The sequence below is a fragment of the Temnothorax longispinosus genome, chromosome 3, assembly GCF_030848805.1.
Source record: "Temnothorax longispinosus isolate EJ_2023e chromosome 3, Tlon_JGU_v1, whole genome shotgun sequence".
Lineage (NCBI taxonomy): Eukaryota > Metazoa > Arthropoda > Insecta > Hymenoptera > Formicidae > Temnothorax > Temnothorax longispinosus.
In genome coordinates this window covers 7911424-7938780 of record NC_092360.1, presented here as the reverse complement: position 1 = coordinate 7938780, position 27357 = coordinate 7911424, and the positions used below count along the sequence as shown (strand labels likewise).

Below are 27357 nucleotides of genomic sequence, written 5' to 3'. Positions count from 1 at the left end.
ATCTCGGAAACTAATAAACCGATTTACATGAAATTTTTTACAGTTACTCTCAATACACAATAGTACTAAAAAATTCGAACTTGTACAATAAATAAATAGCTAATGGTTATAAAATTTGCGAAAAGCCTCTGTGAATAACTGATTTGTAGACAATTATGGTAAACATTTGTGTCAAATATGAAATTAACCGAATAACGTTCTCAAGTTATCGTTACAGTTTAAAAAAATGTTATTCTAAAAATCGGACACAATAATGTTAATACTCACTATAAAATACAATTTTTTATACCAAGGTATTGTGCATATTAAATGTACTTGATAAACATATATAACAACAATTTCATACTTCAGTTAATTTATAACATTTTACAATTCACGACCCAAATTTTTCTTAATTTTTGCTTCTGTCAGAGTCCTATAATCCCTTAATAGTGTGAAACATTGGTTGCATCGCATTGGTTCTATAAATGTTAATTGAAATAAGCAATAACTGCAGACTTTTGAATAATCGCACAATCTTTCGTGAGCCATTAATACAATAATATAATTAAAAATTAATTATATATAGTAAATTGAACTTTTAATAAAAATTTTTTTTTATTTTTTATATTATAGTAGCTCATATTTAAGAATATTAAATGTTGAAATCCCTTGAAATGGTAGCACTGATATACTTTACACGCAGAAAACTATACACTGAACTAGAATCTGGGGATCGATCATGTATCTTTTCCTCTAAGACGGAAACGTGAAAAGTGAAAAGTTTATCTCTTTCTATTCAACGCCAATAGAAAGAGATTGTTACATGAAACTTTTCAATTTTCACGTTTCCGCTCTAAGGAAAATGTTATATACATGATCACTACCCAGAACTCGACTCACTCTATTCGCAAAGAAAAGGGGATGAGCGAGAGGGAGAATTGCGGCCAACTGTCCTTTTTTATTGGGCTGCTTTCAGTAATTCAACCTACAGCATTAGGGGCTGCGCACAATGAAAGGAACAGAAAACAGGGAACAAGGAACAGGGAATAGGGAATAAGGAACAGTTTAATATTAACATATGCATTATTCACATGGCATGCAAAATATAGAATAACATTTTATTATTGTTTCTTAACGCTAGTAATTTGTTCGTCTATTCTTTGTTAATGAATTACATATGTTAATGAATTTATATTAATATTGAACTGTTTCCTATTCCTTTTATTGTGCGCAGCTCCTTAGAGTCGCAGTATAAGTATACACAGTAGAAAGACTGAACTTTTTTCGTGGTAATAAATTTTATCCTAGGAATATCCAGGAATATGGCGGCTTGTATGTATGACAAAGAGAAAGATTCTTCTCTCTCTTTCTCTCTTAAGCGTTCGTACAGCCCAGAAGATGGCGGCGAGTCCGTGACCTGGGATCCACTACATCAAAGGTGCCGACGCTCAGTGTCACTACCCTATCTACTTATACTAGGGTGCGTTCAAGAATTACGTTTAGGGGCACTTAAGTAACTCTAATGTTATAGTGTACGTAACTGTAACTATAGCTTAGAGTTACCTAAGTTAAATTTTTGAACGCAGCTCTGTGTTAGAGTTACCTAGGTGTACCTAGGCGTAATTTGAACGCACCCCTGCTGTAATTTACAACAATTGAATACCATTAACCAATCAAATGTCTGCTAAACAGAGGGAGAACGGTCGTAAAGCAATCCGTTTTTATCTTCTTGTAACCCGGGCATTAGCATGGAAGTTCACATTCCAGTGTTGTATATAGTTCTATCTATGGCTTAGTTTACACCGTAGAAACTCTTGATACGGGTATCAAGTTGGTGCGGACTAAGTGTTAGATACGTTTCTGTTTACATCGACCTTGTTAAATCATATTAGCGATTTTTTCAAGACGTTTTTTAATTTCGATTACGTATAAAATGGTATCAACTTGTATGTATCAAGCAAATCAGACAGCACATTAAGAATGCATTTGATACGCGTATCAACTTAGTCCGATACAGGCTGTTTTCGAGTATCGTATCATTCTGATACTCCGTCGTTTACATCGATCGTACCAATGGATTTAGTCCTAATATAATATATACTTAGTATGCGTATTAAATGCTTGGTGTAAGCAATTAAGATTTACACGCTGAAACTTAAGACGGTAATCATATATGTATGCTATTCATTTGTCTGCCTATGCATATTGAGTTTTTATTCGTACATTCGATTTCATGTACAATTAAAATTTTAAAGCAAAAAAATTACTAACAAGAATTCATGGCAAAATCAAAAGTCTGATAATTGCGATCGTATCCAAAATCAAACTACACACGGGTCCAGGAGTTTTAATTTTAACACACATCTAGGGCGATACTTTATTTCAAAGTATTTAACCTTTTTGCTATGGTGGCCTTGGCCGAATAGCGATTATGAAGTACGGCAGCATAAGCCGCCAGCGTTCGCCTTGGACCGAAGAAGTGCTATGACTCCACTGTTTTAACTCGTTGCATTAAAGACATATAATTTTTCAAGTATAAAAGTAAAACGGGATTTACATAAGTGCAAAATTATATTTTAAAATTATGTTTTATTATATTATTTTAAACTTCGTATTTAATACGCTACAAGCAAAGTTAGTACCAATACGACTATGCCTGCTATAGCCGGCGGTAGTATCTACGGATATCACATAGATTCCGGCTAGCAACGTTAGGAGCGAAAAGGTTATAATGCTTGTGGGAAATAAAGATGACTTTTACTAAAAAATGCCGAGCAGATAGGTTGGCTAAAAACAACATTTATACAAAATGCAAATGCGTATTGTGAAGTACTCAATGTACGTTGTTCCATAGAATAGATTTTTAAATTAAAGTGATAAATAAATATGAACAACTTTGGTAGGTTTCATAAAAACTTACATTGCAAATATAATGACTAACACAAAATTCAACATATACCAATTCCTAAAGAATAATATGATGTTGATCTCCACCCTCGTTATTATTCTTATATAATGGAAATGTATAAACAACTGTCAGACCATTTTGGATATTGAACTTTTTCTCTAGAGAACACATACCAATTTCAAAAAAGGTAAAAAAAACGCGCATAGTGTACGTGTTCCATACAAAATCTTTATTGAAAAAAATTTTGATCTAATTTGGTCGTATAATTCCACTAATATTTCTTAATACAAAAACAGTGACAGCAAAAGCCCAGTGGACATGATACAAAACACTTCGCACTAAGTGTTTTTTATGTGTGAATCTAAATAATAAAAAACTGTAACAGGTTGTGTATCGCTGTTTATCAAAAGAACAGGTACACAACAATTATAATAAAAAAACATCATTAAGAAAACCAGATGTTACTAATTTATCATATTTACTTGGCGCAGTCCATTTGATATTATTGTTTTTGTGGTAAAAAGTACAAATGGCATTATATTATAAGACCAAATTAGATCAAAATTTTCTTTCTTTAATAAAGTTTTTGTATGGAGCACGTACACTTTGCGTGTATTTTAAACTTTTTTGGAAAAATATAAGTTTTATACATATGTACGTTTTAGTAATTGGACAAATTTAAACTATATATCCATATATATAAACATACATCTTAATAAATAAACCATGCCTCTTTTTATCCATTGTGACAAATTTTACAAACGCTTATTGTTGTGGCGATCACTGTATCACATTCATTATCAGACGATTAATCTGTATTACAGGACGGTTATAATTGCACTGACAAGAAAACGTAGCAAGTTGTGGAATTATTTCGAGAAGTTAAATCATTCGCTGGTAAAGTGCACGACTTGTAAAAAAGAAATTAAGACACCTAATCCAACAAGACGCACAAAAATAATGAAAGCACACATATTAAATGTACATGGAATATCTCTTGATGATGAGACTGTCACACTACCTGACGACTTAAAACAATATTACTCGGAGTTAACGGGATATAAGGCAAAATGTAATAATTGTGGCACAGCAGTGTCTTTCTTAACAAATATTGAAAATTTACGAGTACATTTAAGAAGACATTCAATCCTTCCAACAAGAATCCAGAGTCAAAATGAGTAAGTACACAATCAAAAAATTATTAAAATACTATAAGATTTACTAAAGATTATAAAATAAATGTAATAATAAAACAATCAGTAGCGATTTTCACATTTTTTTTCTTAAAATATGTTTAAAGATCTGAACGCAATCTGATAATTATGTTTTAACTATATCCGTATAAACATACATCCTAATAAGTAAACCATGCCTCTTTATGACCTTTGTGAGAAATTCTACAAACGCTTGTTGAGGAAATCACTGTATCACATTTAATATTAGACAATATGTATTACAGAGCAGATATGGTACCGAGAAAAAAACGTAGCAAGTTGTGGAATTATTTCGAAGAATTGAAACCTTCGCTGGTAAAGTGCACGACCTGTAAAAAAGAAATTAAGATACTTCATCCAAGAAGCCTTACAACATTATTCAGAGCACATTTAAAGAGACATAAAATATTTCTCGATAATGACATTCGTACACTACCTGACGACTTAAAACAATATTACTCGGAGTTACCGGGATATAAGGCAAAATGTAATAATTGTGGCAAAGCAGTGTCTTTCTTAACAAAAATGGCATTTTTACGAAGACATTTAAGAAGGCATTCCACAATAACCCAGAGTCGAGATGAGTAAGTACACAATCAAAAAATTATTAAGATACTAAAAATTATAAAATAAATGTAATGATAAAACAATCAGTAGCTAAAAAAAATGGACTAAATAAATAAAAGTTTTTATCAGGGCATCCATATAATATTTATATGCAATTTTGATCATAAATGTGCATGTACACACTTGGTGCGTTTTTTACCTTTTTTAAAAAATATATATTTAACGATCTGTACGCAATCTGATAATTATGCAAATTTTAACTATAGTTAAATCCGTATAAACATACATTCTAATAAGTAAACCATGACATTTTATAAACTTTGTGAGAAATTCTACAAACGCTTGTTGAAGCAATCACTGTACCACATTTAATATCAGACAATATGTATTACAGAGCAGATATGGTACCGAGAAAAAAACGTAGCAAGTTGTGGAATTATTTCGAGGAATTGACACCTTCGCTGGTAAAGTGCACGACCTGTAAAAAAGAAATTAAGATACTTCATCCAACAAGCCTTACAACATTATTCAGAGCACATTTAAAGAGACATAAAATATTTCTCGATAATGACATTCGTACACTACCTGACGACTTAAAACAATATTACTCGGAGTTACCGGGATATAAGGCAAAATGTAAAGATTGTGGCAAAACATTATCCTTCTTAACAGATTTTAAAACATTGCGAATACATTTACGAAGACATTCCACAAGAATCCAGAGTCGAGATGAGTAAGTACACAATCAAAAAATTATTAAGATACTAAGAATTATAAAATAAATGTAATGATAAAACAATCAGTAGCTAAAAAAAATGGACTAAATAAAAGTTTTTATCAGGGCATCCATATAATATTTATATGCAATTTTGATCATAAATGTGCATGTACACACTTGGTGCGTTTTTTACCTTTTTTAAAAAATATATATTTAACGATCTGTACGCAATCTGATAATTATGCAAATTTTAACTATAGTTAAATCCGTATAAACATACATTCTAATAAGTAAACCAGGACTTTTTATGACCTTTGTGAGAAATTCTACAAACGCTCGTTGAAGAAATTACTGTACCACATTTAATATCAAATAATATGTATTACAGAACAGTTATGGTACCGAGAAAAAAACGCAGCAAGTTTTGGAATTATTTCGAGGAATTGAAACCTACGCTGGTAAAGTGCACGACCTGTAAAAAAGAAATTAAGATATCTCGTCCATCACACTGTACACCAACATTCAGAGCACATTTAAAGAGACATGAAATATTTCTCGATAATGACATTCGTACACTACCTGACGACTTAAAACAATATTACTCGGAGTTACCGGGATATAAGGCAAAGTGTAATAATTGTGGCAAAGCAGTGTCTTTCTTAACAAATTTTAGCAATTTACGAACACATTTCAGAAAACATTGCACAAGAACTCATAGTCAAGATGAGTAAGTACACAATCAAAAAATTATTAAAATACTATAAGATTTACTAAAGATTATAAAATAAATGTAATAATAAAACAATCAGTAGCTAAAGAAAATTGAGTGAATAAAAGTTTTTATCGGGGCATCCATATAATATCTATTTGCAATTTTCATCATAAATGTGCATCTACACACCTGGTGCGTTTTTTACCTTTTTTAAAAAAAAATATTTAAAGATCTGTACGCGATTTGATAATTATGCGAATTTTAACTATATATCCGTATAAACATACATTCTAATAAATTAAATGTGTCTTTATGACCTTTGTGAGACATTCTACAAACGCTTGTTGATGCAATCGCTGTATTACATTTAGTGTCAGACAATCTGTATTGCAGGACGACACCGACAAAAAAACGCAGCAAGTTTTGGAATTATTTCAAAGAATTGAAACCTACGCTGGTAAAGTGCACGACCTGTAAAAAAGAAATTAAAATATCTCGTCCAAAACACTGTATAAAAATAATGAGAATACACTTAAGTAGACATGGAATATTTCTCGATGATGACATTCGTACAATACCTGACGACTTAAGGCAATGTTACTCGGAATTACCGGGATATAAGGCAAAATGTAATAATTGCGGCGAAACAGTATCCTTCTTAACAAATTTTAGCAATTTACGAACACATTTCAGAAGACATTGCACAAGAACTCATAGTCAAGATGAGTAAGTACACAATCAAAAAATTATTAAAATACTAAAGATTATAAAATAAATGTAACGATAAAACAATCAGTAGCTAAAGAAAATTGAGTGAATAAAAGTTTTTATCGGGGCATCCATATAATATTTATTTGCAATTTTGATTATAAATGTGCACGTACACCTGGTGCGTCTTTTACCTTTTTTTTAAAAAAATATTTAAAAATCTGTACGCAATCTGATAATTACATGAATTTCAACTATATATCTGTGTAAACATACATCATAATAAGTAAACCAGCACTCTTTATAACCTTTGTGAGAAATTCTACAAACGCTTGTTGATGCAATCGCTGTACCACATTTAATGTCAGACAATCTATATTACAGGACGGCACAGACAAAAAAACGCAGCAAGTTGTGGAATTATTTCGAGAAATTAAAACCTAAGCTGCTAAAGTGCACGACCTGTAAAAAAGAAATTAAGATATCTCATCCAAAACACTACGTAACAAGAATGAGAATACACTTAAGTAGACATGGGATATTTCTCGACACACTACCTGACGACTTAAGGCAATGTTACTCGGAATTACCAGGATATAAGGCAAAATGTAATAATTGCGGCGAAACAGTATCCTTCTTAACAAATTTTAGCAATTTACGAAGACATTTCAGAAGACATTGCACAAGAATCCAGAATCAAAATGAGTAAGTACACAATCAAAAAATTATTAAAATACTAAAGATTATAAAATAAATGTAATGATAAAACAATCAGTAGCTAAAGAAAATTGAGTGAATAAAAGTTTTTACCGGGGCATCCATATAATATTTATTTGCAACTTTGATCATAAATGTGCATGTACATCTGGTGCGTTTTCTACTTTTTACTTAAATATGTTTGCAGATCTGTACGCGATTTGATAATTATGCAAATTTTAACTATATATCCGTACAAACATACATTCTAATAAACTATAAATGTGTCTTTATGACATTTGTAAGAAATTCTACACGCCCTTGTTGATGCAATCGCTGTACCACATTTAATATCAGACAATATGTATTACAGAACAGTTATGGTACCGAGAAAAAAACGCAGCAAGTTTTGGAATTATTTTGAGGAATTGAAACCTACGCTGGTAAAGTGCACGACCTGTAAAAAAGAAATTAAGATATCTCATCCAAAACACTACGTAACAAGAATGAGAATACACTTAAGTAGACATGGGATATTTCTCGACACACTACCTGACGACTTAAGGCAATGTTACTCGGAATTACCGGGATATAAGGCAAAATGTAATAATTGCGGCGAAACAGTATCCTTCTTAACAAATTTTAGCAATTTACGAAGACATTTCAGAAGACATTGCACAAGAATCCGGAATCAAAATGAGTAAGTACACAATCAAAAAATTATTAAAATACTAAAGATTATAAAATAAATGTAATGATAAAACAATGTATAGATAAAGAAAATTGAGCGAATAAGAGTTTTTAACGGGGCATCCATATAATATAATATTAGCAATTTTGATCATAAATGCGCCTCTCAAAACGTGATAATAATAATTTTTCCATTATTTCGCATTTAATCTAAATAAATTTGTATCGCTTATTTGTATCACTATAACACAATTTAGTATCAAAGATCTGTATTACAGGACGGTTATAATGGCACCGAAAAGAAAAAGCAGAAAGTTGTGGAATTATTTCAAGGAATTGAATCCTTCGCTGGCAAAGTGCACGATCTGTAAAAAAGAAATTAAGATATCTCATTCAACAGCCCGCACAAGAATATTTAGAGTACACTTATACAGACATGGAATATTTCTCGATAATGACACTTACACACTACGTGACGACTTCAAACAATATTACTCGGAGTTACCGAGATATAAGGCAAAATGTAAAGATTGTGACAAAACATTGTCTTTCTTATCAAACATGGAAAATTTACGAAAACATTTAAGAAATAGACATTCCACAACAATCCAGAGTCGAGATGAGTAAGTACACAATCAAAAAATTATTAAAATACTAAAGATTATAAAATAAATGTAATAATAAAACAATCAGTAACTAAAGAAAATTGAGTGAATAAAAGTTTTTACCGGGGCATCCATATAATATTTATTTGCTACTTTGATTATAAATGTGCATGTACATCTGGTGCGTTTTCTACTTTTTACTTAAATATGTTTGCAGATCTGTACGCGATTTGATATAATTATGCAAATTTTAACTATATATCCGTACAAACATACATTCTAATAAACTATAAATGTGTCTTTATGACCTTTGTGAGAAATTCTACAAACGCTTGTTAATGCAATCGCTGTACCACATTTAGTGTCAGACAATCTGTGTTACAGGACGACACCGACAAAAAAACGCAACAAGTTGTGGAATTATTTCGAGGAATTGAATCCTTCGCTGGCAAAGTGCACGACCTGCAAAAAAGAAATTAAGGTATCTCATCCAACAAGGCGTATAACAATATTCAGAGCACATTTAAAGAGACATGGAATATACCTCGATGATGACATTCGTACACTACCTGACGACTTAAGGCAATATTACTCGGAATTACCGGGATATAAAGCAAAATGTAATAATTGTGGCCAAACATATTCCTTCTTAAGAAATTCGACATATTTACGAAAACATTTAAGAAGACATTTTACAATAATCCAGAGTCGAGATGAGTAAGTACACAATCAAAAATTATTTTAATACCATAGATTATAAAATATATGTAATGACAAAACAATCAGTAGCTAATGAAATTTGAGTGAATAAAAGTTTTTATCGGGGCATCCATATAATATTTATTCGCAATTTTGATGATAAATGTGCACGTACACTTGGTGTTTTTTCACTTTTTTTACAAATATGTTTGAAGATCTGTACGCGATTTGATAATTATGCGAATTTTAACTATATACATCCGTATAAACATACATTCTAATAAATTAAATGTGTCTTTATGACCTTTGTGAGAAATTCTACAAACGCTTGTTAATGCAATCGCTGTACCACATTTAGTGTCAGACAATCTGTGTTACAGGACGACACCGACAAAAAAACGCAACAAGTTGTGGAATTATTTCGAGGAATTGAATCCTTCGCTGGTAAAGTGCACGACCTGTAAAAAAGAAATTAAGGTATCTCATCCAACAAACTGCACAAGAATATTTAGAGTACACTTATTAAATGTACATGGAATATACCTCGATGATGACATTCGTACACTACCTGACGACTTAAGGCAATATTACTCGGAATTACCGGGATATAAAGCAAAATGTAATAATTGTGGCCAAACATATTCCTTCTTAAAAAATTCGACATATTTACGAAAACATTTAAGAAGACATTTTACAATAATCCAGAGTCGAGATGAGTAAGTACACAATCAAAAATTATTTTAATACCATAGATTATAAAATATATGTAATGACAAAACAATCAGTAGCTAATGAAATTTGAGTGAATAAAAGTTTTTATCGGGGCATCCATATAATATTTATTCGCAATTTTGATCATAAATGTGCACGTACACATAGTGCGTTTTTTTATTTTTTTTATAAATATGTTTGCAGATCTATACGCGATCTGATAATTATGCAAATTTTAACTATGTATCCGTATAAACATACATCGTAATAAATAAATCATGCTTCTTTATGACTTTTGTGAGAAAATCTACAAACGCTTGTTCAGGCAATCACAGTACATTTAATATCAGGTAATCTGTATTACAGGACGACACCGACAAAAAAACAGAGCAAGTTGTGGAATTATTTCGAAGAATTGAAACCTACGCTGGTAAAGTGCACGACCTGTAAAAAAGAAATTAAGGTATCTGACCCAACAAAATACACAAGAGTAATGAGAATGCACTTAAGTAGACATGGAATATTTCTCGATAATGACACTCACACACTACCTGACGACTTAAGGCAATATTACTCGGAATTACGGGGATATAAGGCAAAATGTAATAATTGCGGCGAAACAGTATCCTTCTCACACAATATTGTAAATTTACGCAAACATTTAAGAAGACATTCCACAAGAATCCAGAGTCGAGATGAGTAAGTACACATTCAAAAAATTATTAAAATACTAAAAATTATAAAATAAATGTAATGACTAAACAATTAATCAATAGATAAAGAAAATTGAGCGAATTCTTGAGTTTTTATCGGGGCATCCATATAATATTTATTTGCAAATCTGATCATAAATCTCTCTCGTACCTCTCAAATCGTAATAATAATTATTTTTTAATTTTTTCACAAATATAATTTAAATAAATATGAATTGTTTATTTTCACGTTCTATCATTCATCATAGATATAAACAATTTAGAAATCAACATTAATTATTTATTTGTTTGACATTAGTATTGCAGAAATTCGAAGTAGATATATACAAAAATGTACAATTTATACATAATTTTAATAGATATTTAAAATGAATAGCTCTATTCAATAAAATCTATATAGGACAACTCTCAAATCTGCCATCCACTGATTACGTAGATAAATATCTAATAATTAATAAATTAATAATAATTAATAAAAATTTCTGTTAGACAACAATCAACTGTTCTTTGTAGTATTTGAATACACGTTGTAGGCCTACTCCACTTTACGGTCAGGACAAAATTTTGATAGCCTAATAAAATTGTTCGTGTGAATATATGTATATTTCTTCATCTCAACTAAAGCTGGAATAGAACAATTACGTTAAAATAGCGTTTCACCCTAACTGAATTTTAAATCATATATCGTGTTTTACTTATCTATTAATTACATATTCAGTCTAAACATTAATTGCTTGAAATTAGCATTACAGAAATTCGAGGTATAAAACATTCTCTCTTTCTATCTCTTTCTTTTTCTTCCTCTTACTCACTATCACTTAAAAATATTACTCTATTACGGTTTACGTCAATAAGAACATAATAGCATTAAGTAATACATACAGTTGTAGTATTTTAATAATTATTACTTTTTTCTACTTTTAATCACACCACTTGTCTATACAGACCAAGCACTTCAAGTTTAGCGGATGATAATGTGGGTCCTTCTGCACGCTGTCAAGGTCAAGATGATACATCTGGTTTGCTCGTTCAGTCATTTATTAAAGAAAGGACCGAAAAAACAGGCGCACTTAATGAGTAATTATTCGATTTTCTTATATCACACAATATAATAATGTCTTAATATTTAAATTAATTCTAACTCTTTTGCAAGAAAGTAAGTTAAAACATTAATATTTTAAATAATGCCATTTCTAATTGAACCGTATTTCAATGCAAATCAAGCATTTCAAGTTTAGCGGATTATATGGATCCTACTGCGAAACGTCAAAGTGGAGAACTATCTGGTTTGCCTGTTTAATCATTTAGAGAAAGAACAGGCGCTCTTAATGAGTAATTATTCGTTTTGCTTATATCATACAATATATATAATAATATCCTAATATTTAAATATTTACTCTTTTGCAAAAGAATAACTTACGACGTTAATGTTTCAAATAATTTCATTTTTAATTACTCTATATTTCTATGCAGACCAGGCACTTTAATTTCAACGGATTATAACACGAATCCTACCGCAGAATGTGAAAGTCAGGAAACAGTTGATTTGGATCCTCAAACATGTGAACAATCGAGAAAGGATACAAGGGCATGTGATGGGTAATTATTTGACATTGTCATGACAAATCTACCATTGGCTCTTTGGTCAGATTAGTCATCAAGACTTTTCGACCATGGCTTTTGGTCTTTTTAAATTGATGTAATTTTGATGATTATATATGTATAATACATTAAAATAGAGTTGCTCCCTAATTTGATTGATATCATATCGGTGTTTCACTTATCTATTATAATCATAAATTCAGTCTAGACATGAATTGATTGACATTAGCATTACAGAAATTCGAGGTGTAAAACATTCTCTCTCTATCTCTTTCTTTTTCTTCCTCCTATTTACTCTCCTTTACAAAACTTCACTCCATTACGGTTCACCGTCAATAAGTACATAATAGCATTAAGTAATATGTATAGTTGTAGAATTTTAATAATTATTACTTTTTTAAATTTTTAATTACACTACCTTTCTATGCAGACCAAGCACTTCAAATTTAGCGGATAATAGTATAGATCCTTCTGCAGGCCGTCAAAGTCAAGATACATCTGATTTGCCCATACAATCACTTAAAGAAGCGATAGAAAAAACAGGCGCACTTGATAAGTAATTATTTGTATTGTTTATATTATACAATATAATAATATCTTGATACTTAAATATTTACTCTTTTGCAAAAGAATGATTTATATTGTTGATTTAAATAATTCCAATTCTAATTGCAACGTGTTTTAATGCAGACCAAGCACTTTAAGTTCAACGGCTTATATTATTATGGATCTTTCTACAGAAGAATATATTCCTCTGCGTCAAAGTCAAGAACAAGTACCATCTGGTTTACCCGTTCAATCATTTAAAGAAACGGCAGAAAATACAGGAGTACTTGATGAGTAATTATTCGTTTAGTTTACATAGTATAATGTAATGGTATCCAAATTGTTAATTATTGACTTGTCTGCACAAGTATATTTTACAACTGTGATATTTTAAAAATAATTACTCTCTCCTTTTTACTTTTAATCACATTACGTTTCTACACAGACCGAGCACTTCAGTGGATTGTGTTATGGATCCTTCTGCAGAACATCAAAGTGAAGAACAACCTGGTTTGCCTGTTCAATCATTTGAACAAATGACAGGAGAAACTAGCGCACTTCATTCGTGTATTGATGTTATTATACAATTTAATAAATACCCAACTAGTTAAATATTGATTTTTCTACACAAATATATAACGTACAAGTGTGAAAATTTTTATTGTCGTACTTTTTTACTTTTAATCACATCACATTTCTATGCAGACTAAGCACTTCAACTTTAGCGAATTATAGTGTGGATCCTTCTGCAGAACGTCAATGTCAAGAATACCGTGTTTGCCTGTTCACTCATACAAATAACAGTAAAAAGAATAGTCGCACTTGATGAGTAATTATACGTTTTGCTTATATCATACAATAAAATGATATCACCCATCTAATATTTAAATATTTACTTTTTTCAAAGATAATTTATAACTGTAATATTTTAAAAAATTTAATTTGACTACTTTTTAAACATACATTAAAAATATTGTTTTTCTTTATTAGCAATATACACGACTATAACATTTTAAATTTTAGCGTAATTAAAACGTTTAATAATGTATGTTTTATTTTTAATCATGCCGTATTCAAATTTACAGAAATGTTTCAAGTTATTGAAAATTAAGGGTCTCTTTTTTACGGATTTCGATTTTATTGTGTCACATAGCATTAAAGTCAGAAATTATCTGCATTCAAGAAAAACCGTACGTAGGCATCGCTTAAACAACCAAGAGAATAAAAAAGCGTTTTTAATGAGTAATTATTTGCTTTGCTTTTAACATTATGCAACTTATTCTATATAAAATTATTGTTTTTCTTTCCAATAATAACAATAAATTTAAAAATTATTTTGATATACAGGGTGTTGCAAGTCAGGTTAATAAAACTACAGGGTCTTATAGGAAATTGAATGTGGAGCAAAAAAGTTTCCATAAACATAGGTCCGAAAACGTTTCTCGCAGAGTTCATCGAAAGACGTACGAACGAAGCGCAAAGAGTGAAAAGGGGATAACGATCGAGGAGGCTGCTCGTCAAAAGAAGAAGTATTCTATAGCCCAGCCATCGAGGATGCTACGTAAGATAAGAAAAAATTTTATTCAACAATTTATCCATAGTATATGCAGTTATTATTAGTGTTAATGGGAGTCCACATAAAACTTTAAACGCAGTTTTCTCGAAACAGTGTTTTAAAAATCGGTACCAGAAATATCTCGGAAACTAATAAACCGATTTACATGAAATTTTTTACAGTTACTCTCAATACACAATAGTACTAAAAAATTCGAACTTGTACAATAAATAAATAGCTAATGGTTATAAAACTTGCGAAAAGCCTCTGTGAATAACTGATTTGTAGACAATTATGGTAAACGTTTGTGTCAAATATGAAATTAACCGAATAACGTTCTCAAGTTATCGTTACAGTTTAAAAAAATGTTATTCTAAAAATCGGACACAATAATGTTAATACTCACTATAAAATACAATTTTTTATACCAAGGTATTGTGCATATTAAATGTACTTGATAAACATATATAACAACAATTTCATACTTCAATTAATTTATAACATTTTACAATTCACGACCCAAATTTTTCTTAATTTTTGCTTCTGTCAGAGTCCTATAATCCCTTAATAGTGTGAAACATTGGTTGCATCGCATTGGTTCTATAAATGTTAATTGAAATAAGCAATAACTGCAGACTTTTGAATAATCGCACAATCTTTCGTGAGCCATTAATACAATAATATAATTAAAAATTAATTATATATAGTAAATTGAACTTTTAATAAAAATTTTTTTTTATTTTTTATATTATAGTAGCTCATATTTAAGAATATTAAATGTTGAAATCCCTTGAAATGGTAGCACTGATATACTTTACACGCCAGAAAACTATACACTGAACTAGAATCTGGGGATCGATCATGTATCTTTTCCTCTAAGACGGAAACGTGAAAAGTGAAAAGTTTATCTCTTTCTATATTCAACGCCAATAGAAAGAGATTGTTACATGAAACTTTTCACTTTTCACGTTTCCGCTCTAAGGAAAAAGTTATATACATGATCACTACCCAGAACTCGACTCACTCTATTCGCAAAGAAAAGGGGATGAGCGAGAGGGAGGATTGCGGCCAACTGTCCTTTTTTGTTGGGCTGCTTTCAGTAATTCAACCTACAGCATTAGGGGCTGCGCACAATGAAAGGAACAGAAAACAGGGAACAAGGAACAGGGAATAGGGAATAAGGAACAGTTTAATATTAACATATGCATTATTCACATGGCATGCAAAATATAGAATAACATTTTATTATTGTTTCTTAACGCTAGTAATTTGTTCGTCTATTCTTTGTTAATGAATTACATATGTTAATGAATTTATATTAATATTGAACTGTTTCCTATTCCTTTTATTGTGCGCAGCTCCTTAGAGTCGCAGTATAAGTATACACAGTAGAGAGACTGAACTTTTTTCGTGGTAATAAATTTTATCCTAGGAATATCCAGGAATATGGCGGCTTGTATGTATGACAAAGAGAAAGATTCTTCTCTCTCTTTCTCTCTTAAGCGTTCGTACAGCCCAGAAGATGGCGGCGAGTCCGTGACCTGGGATCCACTACATCAAAGGTGCCGACGTTCAGTGTCACTACCCTATGTACTTATACTAGGGTGCGTTCAAGAATTACGTTTAGGGGCACTTAAGTAACTCTAATGTTATAGTGTACGTAACTGTAACTATAGCTTAGAGTTACCTAAGTTAAATTTTTGAACGCAGCTCTGTGTTAGAGTTACCTAGGTGTACCTAGGCGTAATTTGAACGCACCCCTGCTGTAATTTACAACAATTGAATACCATTAACCAATCAAATGTCTGCTAAACAGAGGGAGAACGGTCGTAAAGCAATCCGTTTTTATCTTCTTGTAACCCGGGCATTAGCATGGAAGTTCACATTCCAGTGTTGTATATAGTTCTATCTATGGCTTAGTTTACACCGTAGAAACTCTTGATACGGGTATCAAGTTGGTGCGGACTAAGTGTTAGATACGTTTCTGTTTACATCGACCTTGTTAAATCATATTAGCGATTTTTTCAAGACGTTTTTTAATTTTGATTACGTATAAAATGGTATCAACTTGTATGTATCAAGCAAATCAGACAGCACATTAAGAATGCATTTGATACGCGTATCAACTTAGTCCGATACAGGCTGTTTTCGAGTATCGTATCATTCTGATACTCCGTCGTTTACATCGATCGTACCAATGGATTTAGTCCTAATATAATATATACTTAGTATGCGTATTAAATGCTTGGTGTAAGCAATTAAGATTTACACGCTGAAACTTAAGACGGTAATCATATATGTATGCTATTCATTTGTCTGCCTATGCATATTGAGTTTTTATTCGTACATTCGATTTCATGTACAATTAAAATTTTAAAGCAAAAAAATTACTAACAAGAATTCATGGCAAAATCAAAAGTCTGATAATTGCGATCGTATCCAAAATCAAACTACACACGGGTCCAGGAGTTTTAATTTTAACACACATCTAGGGCGATACTTTATTTCAAAGTATTTAACCTTTTTGCTATGGTGGCCTTGGCCGAATAGCGATTATGAAATACGGCAGCATAAGCCAGCGTTGGACCGAAGAAGTGCTATGACTCCACTGTTTTAACTCGTTGCATTAAAGACATATAATTTTTCAAGTATAAAAGTAAAACGGGATTTACATAAGTGCAAAATTATATTTTAAAATGATGTTTTATTATATTATTTTAAACTTCGTATTTAATACGCTACAAGCAAATTTAGTACCAATACGACTATGCCTGCTATAGCCGGCGCTAGTATCTACGGATATCACATAGATTCCGGCTAGCAACGTTAGGAGCGAAAAGGTTATAATGCTTGTGGGAAATAAAGATGACTTTTACTAAAAAATGCCGAGCAGATAGGTTGGCTAAAAACAACATTTATACAAAATGCAAATGCGTATTGTGAAGTACTCAATGTATGTTGTTCCATAGAATAGATTTTTAAATTAAAGTGATAAATAAATATGAACAACTTTGGTAGGTTTCATAAAAACTTACATTGCAAATATAATGACTAACACAAAATTCAACATACACCAATTCCTAAAGAATAATATGATGTTGATCTCCACCCTCGTTATTATTCTTATATAATGGAAATGTATAAACAACTGCCAGACCATTTTGGATATTGAACTTTTTCTCTAGAGAACACATACCAATTTCAAAAAAGGTAAAAAAAACGCGCATAGTGTACGTGTTCCATACAAAATCTTTATTGAAAAAAATTTTGATCTAATTTGGTCGTATAATTCCACTAATATTTCTTAATACAAAAACAGTGACAGCAAAAGGGCCCAGTGGACATGATACAAAACACTTGGCACTAAGTGTTTTTTATGTGTGAATCTAAATAATAAAAAACTGTAACAGGTTGTGTATCGCTGTTTTACAAAAGAACAGGTACACAACAATTATAATAAAAAAACATCATTAAGAAAACCAGATGTTACTAATTTATCATATTTACTTGGCGCAGTCCGTTTGATATTATTGTTTTTGTGGTAAAAAGTACAAATGGCATTATAAGACCAAATTAGATCAAAATTTTCTTTCTTTAATAAAGTTTTTGTATGAGCACGTACACTTTGCGTGTATTTTAAGCTTTTTTGGAAAAATATAAGTTTTATACATATGTACGTTTTAGTAATTGGACAAATTTAAACTATATATCCATATATATAAACATACATCTTAATAAATAAACCATGCCTTTTTTTATCCATTGTGACAAATTTTACAAACGCTTATTGTTGTGGCGATCACTGTATCACATTCATTATCAGACGATTAATCTGTATTACAGGACGGTTATAATTGCACTGACAAGAAAACGTAGCAAGTTGTGGAATTATTTCGAGAAGTTAAATCATTCGCTGGTAAAGTGCACGACCTGTAAAAAAGAAATTAAGACACCTAATCCAACAAGACGCACAAAAATAATGAAAGCACACATATTAAATGTACATGGAATATCTCTTGATGATGAGACTGTCACACTACCTGACGACTTAAAACAATATTACTCGGAGTTAACGGGATATAAGGCAAAATGTAATAATTGTGGCAAAGCAGTGTCTTTCTTAACAAATATTGAAAATTTACGAGTACATTTAAGAAGACATTCCACAAGAATCCAGAGTCGAGATGAGTAAGTACACAATCAAAAAATTATTAAAATACTATAAGATTTACTAAAGATTATGAAATAAATGTAATAATAAAACAATCAGTAGCTAAAGAAAATTGAGTGAATAAAAGTTTTTATCGGGGCATCCATATAATATTTATATGCAATTTTGATCATAAATGTGCATGTACACCTGGTGCGATTTTCACCTTTTTTTTCTTAAAATATGTTTAAAGATCTGAACGCAATCTGATAATTATGTTTTAACTATATCCGTATAAACATACATCCTAATAAGTAAACCATGTTTCTTTATGACCTTTTAGAGAAAATCTACAAACGCTTGTTGAGGCAATTACTGTACCACATTTAGTGTCAGACAATCTGTATTACAGGACGACACCGACAAAAAAACGCAGCAAGTTGTGGAATTATTTCGAGGAATTAAAACCTAAGCTACTAAAGTGCACGAGCTGTAAAAAAGAAATTAAGGTATCTGACCCAACAGGATACACAAAAGTAATGAGAATGCACTTAAGTAGACGTGGAATATTTCTCGATAATGACATTCTCTCACTACCTGACGACTTAAGGCAATATTACTCGATGTTACCGGGATATAAGGCAAAATGTAATAATTGCGGCGAAACAATATCCTTCTTAACAACTTTTAGCAGTTTACGAAGACATTTCAGAAGACATTGCACAAGAACTCATAGTCAAGATGAGTAAGTACACAATCAAAAAATTATTAAAATACTAAAGATTATAAAATAAATGTAACGATAAAACAATCAGTAGCTAAAGAAAATTGAGTGAATAAAAGTTTTTATCGGGGCATCCATATAATATTTATTTGCAATTTTGATTATAAATGTGCACGTACACCTGGTGCGTCTTTTACCATTTTTTTTTTTAAATATTTAAAAATCTGTACGCAATCTGATAATTACATGAATTTCAACTATATATATGTGTAAACATACATCATAATAAGTAAACCAGCACTCTTTATAACCTTTGTGAGAAATTCTACAAACGCTTGTTGATGCAATCGCTGTACCACATTTAATGTCAGACAATCTATATTACAGGACGGCACAGACAAAAAAACGCAGCAAGTTGTGGAATTATTTCGAGTACTTGAAACCTAAGCTGCTAAAGTGCACGACCTGTAAAAAAGAAATTAAAATATCTCATCCAAAACACTACGTAACAAGAATGAGAATGAGAATACACTTAAGTAGACATGGGATATTTCTCGACACACTACCTGACGACTTAAGGCAATGTTACTCGGAATTACCGGGATATAAGGCAAAATGTAATAATTGCGGCGAAACAGTATCCTTCTTAACAAATTTTAGCAATTTACGAAGACATTTCAGAAGACATTGCACAAGAATCCAGAATCAAAATGAGTAAGTACACAATCAAAAAATTATTAAAATACTAAAGATTATAAAATAAATGTAATGATAAAACAATCAGTATAGCTAAAGAAAATTGAGTGAATAAAAGTTTTTACCGGGGCATCCATATATTAATATTTATTTGCAACTTCGATCATAAATGTGCATGTACATCTGGTGCGTTTTCTACTTTTTACTTAAATATGTTTGCAGATTTGTACGCGATTTGATAATTATGCAAATTTTAACTATATATCCGTACAAACATACATTCTAATAAACTATAAATGTGTCTTTATGACATTTGTAAGAAATTCTGCACGCCCTTGTTGATGCAATCGCTGTACCACATTTAATATCAGACAATATGTATTACAGAACAGTTATGGTACCGAGAAAAAAACGCAGCAAATTGTGGAATTATTTCGAGAAATTAAAACCTAAGCTGCTAAAGTGCACGACCTGTAAAAAAGAAATTAAGGTATCTTACCCAAAATACCGCATAACAATAATGAGAAAACACTTAAGTAGACATGAAATATTTCTCGATGATGACATTCGTACACTACCTGACGACTTAAGACAATGTTACTCGGAATTACCGGGATATAAGGCAAAATGTAATAATTGCGGCGAAACAGTATCCTTCTTAACAACTTTTAGCAGTTTACGAAGACATTTCAGAAGACATTGCACAAGAACTCATAGTCAAGATGAGTAAGTACACAATCAAAAAATTATTAAAATACTAAAGATTATAAAATAAATGTAATGATAAAACAATCAGTAACTAAAGAATATTGAGCGAATAAAAGTTTTTGTCAGGTTATCCATATAATATATTTATTAGCAATTTTGATCATAAATGCGCCTCTCAAAACGTGATAATAAAAATTTTTCCATTATTTCACATTTAATGTAAATAAATTTGTATCGCTTATTTTCACGTTCTTTTATGCATCATAGATAAAGACAATTTAGAAATTTAGAGTAGATATTTATTTGTTTGACATTAGTATTGCAGAAATTCGAGGGCTGTTTCAGTCCCTAAACATGCTTCAAAACCGATAATAAAAATACGTGTTATTTTTCGCTATTCTATAAAGTATAAAATATCTAAAGCCCATCAAAATCGGAGAAGGACAATTCCAAACGTTCCCTTGTTAGAAAATAAAAAATAAAAAAAAATGGAATAAAAAATTAAAAACGCTAAAGCTTTTCTAGACATATATCAACCTTATTGCGATGAAAAAGCTTTTACTACTAAAAGGTGTATAAGTTTTAAATTTTGTATTATAAATCTAGAAGCAATATTTTGAATCATGCCCTCTTGCCCCCCGGAAAAATCCTATGGACGCCCTTGGATACGAATCCTTCTGCAGAACAATATTGCACAATTAAAATACTGCAGAACAATACCTTTGCTTCAGTATGTATTCTGTATTGCTTATGTATCCACGTTTATTTTATTTGCATATCAATATATCAAAGGTTTTATATTTTCATGGTCCTTATGTATTCGTAAAAAAAAGTAATATCCGTACAAAACATATCTTTTTCAAAAGAATTTAATAAAATGCGTCAAGTCTATGTGCTCCATACAAAATCTTTATTGAAAAAAATTTTGATCTAATTTGATCATATAATTACACCTGTATTTCTCCATTATAAAAAAAAACTAATTTATACCATATTCACTTAGTGGAAACTTTTTAACATCATTATGCATGTAGTAAGAAATACAAATAAAATTACAAGATCAAATTGGATTAAAATATTTTTTAATAAAGACTTCAAGCTATATTTCAAGATATTATCAATGTTAGAAAGTTAGCGCCAGAACATTCTTAAATTGCCCTTGGCTCATAATTAGCCCGTTTCTTCCACTTAGTATTCAATTTGAACAGCTCTTTTTAATATAATTTATATAGGACAACACAAATTTTCCATCCACATATTACATATATAAATGATTAATAATATAATTAATAAAACAATTATGATAAAATAGCGTTTCTCCCTAACTTGATTGTATATCATATCGGTCTTGTTCCACTTATCTATTAATAACCAAATCAGTCTAGACATTAATTGTTTGACATTAGCATTTCAGAAATTTGAGGTATAAAACGTTCTCTCCCTATCTCTTTTTCTTGTTTTTTCCTCTTTCTCATTCTCACCTACGAAACTTTACTCCATTACAGTTCACCGTCAATAAGTACATAATAGCATTAAGTAATAAGTACAGTTGTAGTATTTTAATAATTACGCCACATTTCTATGCAGTCTAAGCACTTCAACTTCGACGTGTTGTGTTATGGATTCTTCTGCAAAACGTCAAAATCAAGATACATCTAGTTTGCCCATTCAATCATTTAAAGAAACGACAGAAAAGACAGAAACACTTGATGAGTAATTATTATTTTTTTTGCTTATATCATACAATATAATAATATCTTGATGTTTAACTTTTTTGCAAAAGATTAATTAACAACGTTAAATATTATAAATAATTCGATTTCTAATTGCTCCGTATTTCAATGCAGACCAAGCACTTCAATTTCAACGAGTTACGATACCAATCATACTGCAGAATGTCAGAGTCAGGAAACAGTTGATTTGGCTCTGCAAACATGTGAACAATCGAGAAAACAAACAAGGGCACGTGTTGGGTAATTATTTATTTTGTTTATATCATACAATATAATGAAATCTTATTATTGAAATATATTTACTCTTCCGCAAAAGAATAATTTATAACGTTAATATTTTAAATAATTCCATTTTTAATTGCACCGTATTTCAATGCAGACCAAGCACTTCAATTACAATGGGTTTTGATACGAATCTTTCTGCACGTTAAAATACTGAAGAACAATACCTTTGCTCCTGTATTGTCAACGTTTATTTCATTTGCAAATTTATATAACAAAGATTTTGTATTTTTATGGTTCTCATGTAGGGAAAGATGCTGTACCTCAGAACACTTTTAAGTTTTTGATTTATCTGAGTCACAATTTTAATTAAAAAATTTAGAGAAAAAAATATTTTATTAAAGTACATATAGGTATATATTTTAGTATAAAAAAACCTAAATTTGTATTACTATCCTGTAAGAGAATACAGCAATTTTTACTAAATAGAAAATTTAAAAAAGAAGTAAATCTTTTCAAAGAAATATAATATTTTATTAAATTTAGTTACATCTTAGTCAATTTTGATGATAAATGTGCACTTGGTGTTTTTTTACTTTTTTTTATAAATATGTTTGAAGATCTGTACGCGATTTGATAATTATGCGAATTTTAACTATACATCCGTATAAACATACATTCTAATAAATTAAATGTGTCTTTATAACCTTTGTAAGAAATTCTACAAACGCTTGTTGATGCAATCGCTGTACCACATTAGTGTCAGACAATCTATATTACAGAACGGCACAGACAAAAAAACGTAGCAAGTTGTGGAATTATTTCGAGGAACTGAAACCTTTGTTGGTAAAGTGCAAAAAGTGTAAAAAACACTTTGATGTACCTGATAAAAAAAAACTTATGCGAACATTCAGAAGACACTTATTTAATGTACATGGAATATTTCTCGATAATGACACTCTCTCACTACCTGACGACTTAAAACAATATTGCTCGGAATTACCGGGATATAAGGCAAAATGTAATAATTGCGGCCAAACAGTATCCTTCTTAACAAATTTTAGAAATTTACGAAAACATTTAAAAAGACATTCCACAAGAATCCAGAGTCGAGATGAGTAAGTACACAATCAAAAAATTATTAAAATACTAAAAATTATAAAATAAATGTAATGATAAAACAATCAGTAGCTAAAGAAAATGGAGTGAATAAAAGTTTTTATCGGAGCATCCATAATATTTATATGCAATTTTGATCATAAAACACACCATGTGCATATGTACACTTGGTGCGTTTTTTACCTTTTTTTTTAAATATGTTGAAGATCTGTACACAATCTGATAATTGTGCAAATTTCACTATATATCCGTATAAACATACATCCTAATAAGTAAACCATGTTTCTTTATGACCTTTTAGAGAAAATCTACAAACGCTTGTTGAGGCAATTACTGTACCACATTTAGAGCCAGTTCCACAAACGTCGGTTAACTCTTAACCTCAGGTTAACTTATCCTTTGTTTCTTTCTAACGTCCCCCTTAGAAAGAGACGAAGAGTAAGTTAACCTAAGGTTAAGAGTTAACCGACATTTGTGGAACTGGCCCTTAGTGTCAGACAATCTGTATTACAGGACGACACCGACAAAAAAACGCAGCAAGTTGTGGAATTATTTCGAGGAATTAAAACCTAAGCTACTAAAGTGCACGAGCTGTAAAAAAGAAATTAAGGTATCTGACCCAACAAGATACACAAAAGTAATGAGAATGCACTTAAGTAGACATGGAATATTTCTCGATAATGACATTCTCTCACTACCTGACGACTTAAGGCAATATTACTCGATGTTACCAGGATATAAAGCAAAATGTAATAATTGTGGTAAAGCAATGTCTTTCTTAACAAATTTTTCAAATTTAAGAGAACATTTAAGAAGACATTATTTTTCCAACAAAAATCCAGAGTCAAAATGAGTAAGTACACAATCAAAAAATTATTAAAATACTATAAAAGATTATAAAATAAATGTAATAATAAAACAATCAGTAGCTAAAGAAAATTGAGTGAATAAAAGTTTCTATCGGTGCATCCATATAATACTTATTAGCAATTTTGATCATAAATGTGCATGTACACCTGGTGCGTTTTTTACCTTAAAAAAATGTTTAAAGATCTGTACGAAATCTGATAATTATGCAAATTTTAACTATATAAACATACATCCTAATAAGTAATGCCTCTTTATGACCTTTGTGAGAAATTCTACAAATGCTTGTTGAGGCAATCACTGTACCACATTTAATATCAGACAATGTGTATTACAGAACAGTTATGGTACCGAGAAAAGGACACAGCAAATTGTGGAATTATTTCAAGAAATTGAAACCTTTGCTAGTAAAGTGCACGACCTATAAAAGAGAAATTAAGGTACCTCGCCTAGAAAAATACACAAAAATAATGAGAATGCACTTAAGTATATAGACATGGAATATTTGCCGATAATGACACTCGCACAATACCTGACGACTTAAAACAATATTACTCGGAATTACCAGGATATAAGGCAAAATGTAATGATTGTAGTAAAACAATGTCTCTCTTAACAAATATTGTACGTTTACGAAAACATTTAAGAAGACATTCCACAAGAATCCTGAGTCGAGATGAGTAAATACACAATCAATAATGATTTTAATACTAAAGATTATTAATGCTTATTTGCAATTCTGATCATAAATGTGCCTCTCAAATCGTAATAATGATTATTTTTTAATTATTTCACAAATATAATTTAAAAAAATATGAATCGCTTATTTTCACGTTTTTTCATGCATCATAGATATAGACAATTCAGAAATTAAGATTAAAAATTTATTTGTTTGACATTAGTATTGGAGAAATTTGAAGTAGATATATAAAATATGTACGATTTATACATAGTTCTTATAGATATTTAAATTGAATAGCTTTATTTAATAAAATTTATATAGGACAACTTTCAAATCCGCCATCCACTGATTACGTAAATGGATAATAATTAATAAATTAATAATAATTAATAAAAGTTTCTGTTAGACAACAATCAACCGTTCTTTGTAGTATTTGAATACACGTTGTAGGCCTACAAATGTCTTAGTGATATTGATTATTTGTTATTATTGAGTTATTGTATTATGTATATAGCACCAACCTAATTTCTGACATATTGGACAATTTTTCATAAGAACATCCTATCATTTTAGACCGTTTTAATTGGTGACCGTATGCGTTTTATGTCTAAACGCGTACTTACATTAAGACAACCTCTATTATAAATTATATAGAAAAAACGTCTGTTTCAGGCGACGTATATAAACAATAAATAAGTGAAACACGACGGATATAATATATAATCAAATTAACGTACAAAATATAATAAGTTTAATTAGGGAGATACTCCACTTTACGGTCAGGACAAAATTTTGATAACCTAATAAAATTATTCGTATGAATATATGCACATTTCTTCATCTCAACTAAAGCTAGAATAGAACAATTACGTTAAAATAGCGTTTCACCCTAACTTAATTTTATATTATATATCGTGTTTCACTTATCTATTAACCCTCGGAGAACACCCAAAGTCAATTTGACCTTTTTTTTGCCAGAAAAATTTTTAGCTAAAAATATTAAACATAAAAAAAATAAAAAATTTTTTTAAATATGTAAATAATTCCAACGGCACTTTTTATTTATATAATATATATTTAAAATGGTGGACAATCAAAGTGTGTGTAGGGTCAGATTGACCCAGAGTGTTCTCCGTGAATGAAAAAATAAGTGTGTTTTCCGAGTCCCGGATGTAACAATATCTAACTGTTCCCGGGACGCCCATCGAGACGCCAGCGTAGGCCACACATAGAGTTTTTGGCCTGTAAGAGTCCGACATAACTGTCCGTCCCTCCTCCGGGGGCGGCGGTACTCATGAGTTTTCCCTACGTAAAAAAAAGTGTGTTTTCCGAGGGTTAATTACATATTCAGTCTAGACATTAATTGCTTGACATTAGCATTACAGAAATTCGAGGTATAAAACATTAATTCTCTCCCTATCTCTTTCTTTTTCTTCCTCCTACTCACTCTCACTTACAAAATTTCACTCCATTACGGTTCACGGACAATAAGTACATAATAACATTAAATAATACATATAGTTATATTATTTTTATGATTATTACTTTTTTCTACTTTTAATCACACCACTTTTCTATACAGACCAAGCACTTCAAGTGTGGCGGATGATAATATGGATCCTTCTGCACACCGTCAAAGTCAAGATACATCTGGTTTGCTCGTTCAATCATTTATTTAAAAAACGACAGAAAAAACAAACGCACTTAATGAGTAATTATTCGATTTTCTTATATCACGCAATATAATATCTTGATATTTAAATTTTTACTCTTTTGCGAGAGTAATTTACATCGTTATGCATTTAACCCTTTTAACAATATGCAATTTAT

General features: G+C 30.5%; 2 protein-coding genes across 17 annotated transcripts; both read left to right on the top strand.

Moving 5' to 3' along the window:
- The first annotated feature begins 1767 nt into the window (after positions 1 to 1767).
- LOC139809615 (uncharacterized) lies at positions 1768 to 13730 on the top strand. 4 transcript variants are annotated; one of them, XM_071772629.1, is made up of 17 exons: positions 1768 to 2145; positions 3715 to 4068; positions 4350 to 4688; positions 5066 to 5404; positions 5778 to 6116; positions 6495 to 6827; positions 7194 to 7514; positions 7879 to 8205; positions 8474 to 8818; positions 9185 to 9517; positions 9880 to 10215; positions 10577 to 10909; positions 11869 to 12000; positions 12397 to 12522; positions 12956 to 13081; positions 13216 to 13365; positions 13517 to 13730. In XM_071772629.1, the coding sequence occupies exons 2-17, from the start codon at positions 3851 to 3853 to the stop codon at positions 13680 to 13682; spliced, it is 4263 nt and encodes a 1420-aa protein (XP_071628730.1). In that variant the 5' UTR covers positions 1768 to 2145; positions 3715 to 3850; the 3' UTR covers positions 13683 to 13730. The 4 variants fall into 4 exon arrangements, 3 of the variants coding, with proteins under 3 accessions (XP_071628730.1, XP_071628729.1, XP_071628731.1); XM_071772628.1 differs by lacking the exon at positions 1768 to 2145 and adding an exon at positions 2442 to 2820; XM_071772630.1 differs by lacking the exon at positions 1768 to 2145 and adding an exon at positions 2443 to 2881.
- A 2811-nt stretch (positions 13731 to 16541) lies between these two features.
- Positions 16542 to 27351, top strand: LOC139809706 (uncharacterized). 13 transcript variants are annotated; one of them, XM_071772815.1, is made up of 10 exons: positions 16542 to 16913; positions 18470 to 18814; positions 19120 to 19521; positions 19888 to 20214; positions 20584 to 20922; positions 22492 to 22617; positions 22752 to 22877; positions 23642 to 23977; positions 24492 to 24831; positions 25183 to 27351. In XM_071772815.1, exons 2-9 carry the CDS (start codon positions 18606 to 18608, stop codon positions 24829 to 24831), a joined length of 2205 nt encoding a protein of 734 aa, XP_071628916.1. In that variant the 5' UTR covers positions 16542 to 16913; positions 18470 to 18605; the 3' UTR covers positions 25183 to 27351. The 13 variants fall into 13 exon arrangements, with proteins under 13 accessions (XP_071628916.1, XP_071628920.1, XP_071628921.1 ...); XM_071772811.1 differs by lacking the exon at positions 16542 to 16913 and adding an exon at positions 17052 to 17579 and having other exon boundaries at positions 19189 to 19521; XM_071772810.1 differs by lacking the exon at positions 16542 to 16913 and adding an exon at positions 17060 to 17579 and having other exon boundaries at positions 22758 to 22877.
- The last annotated feature ends 6 nt before the right edge of the window (positions 27352 to 27357 follow it).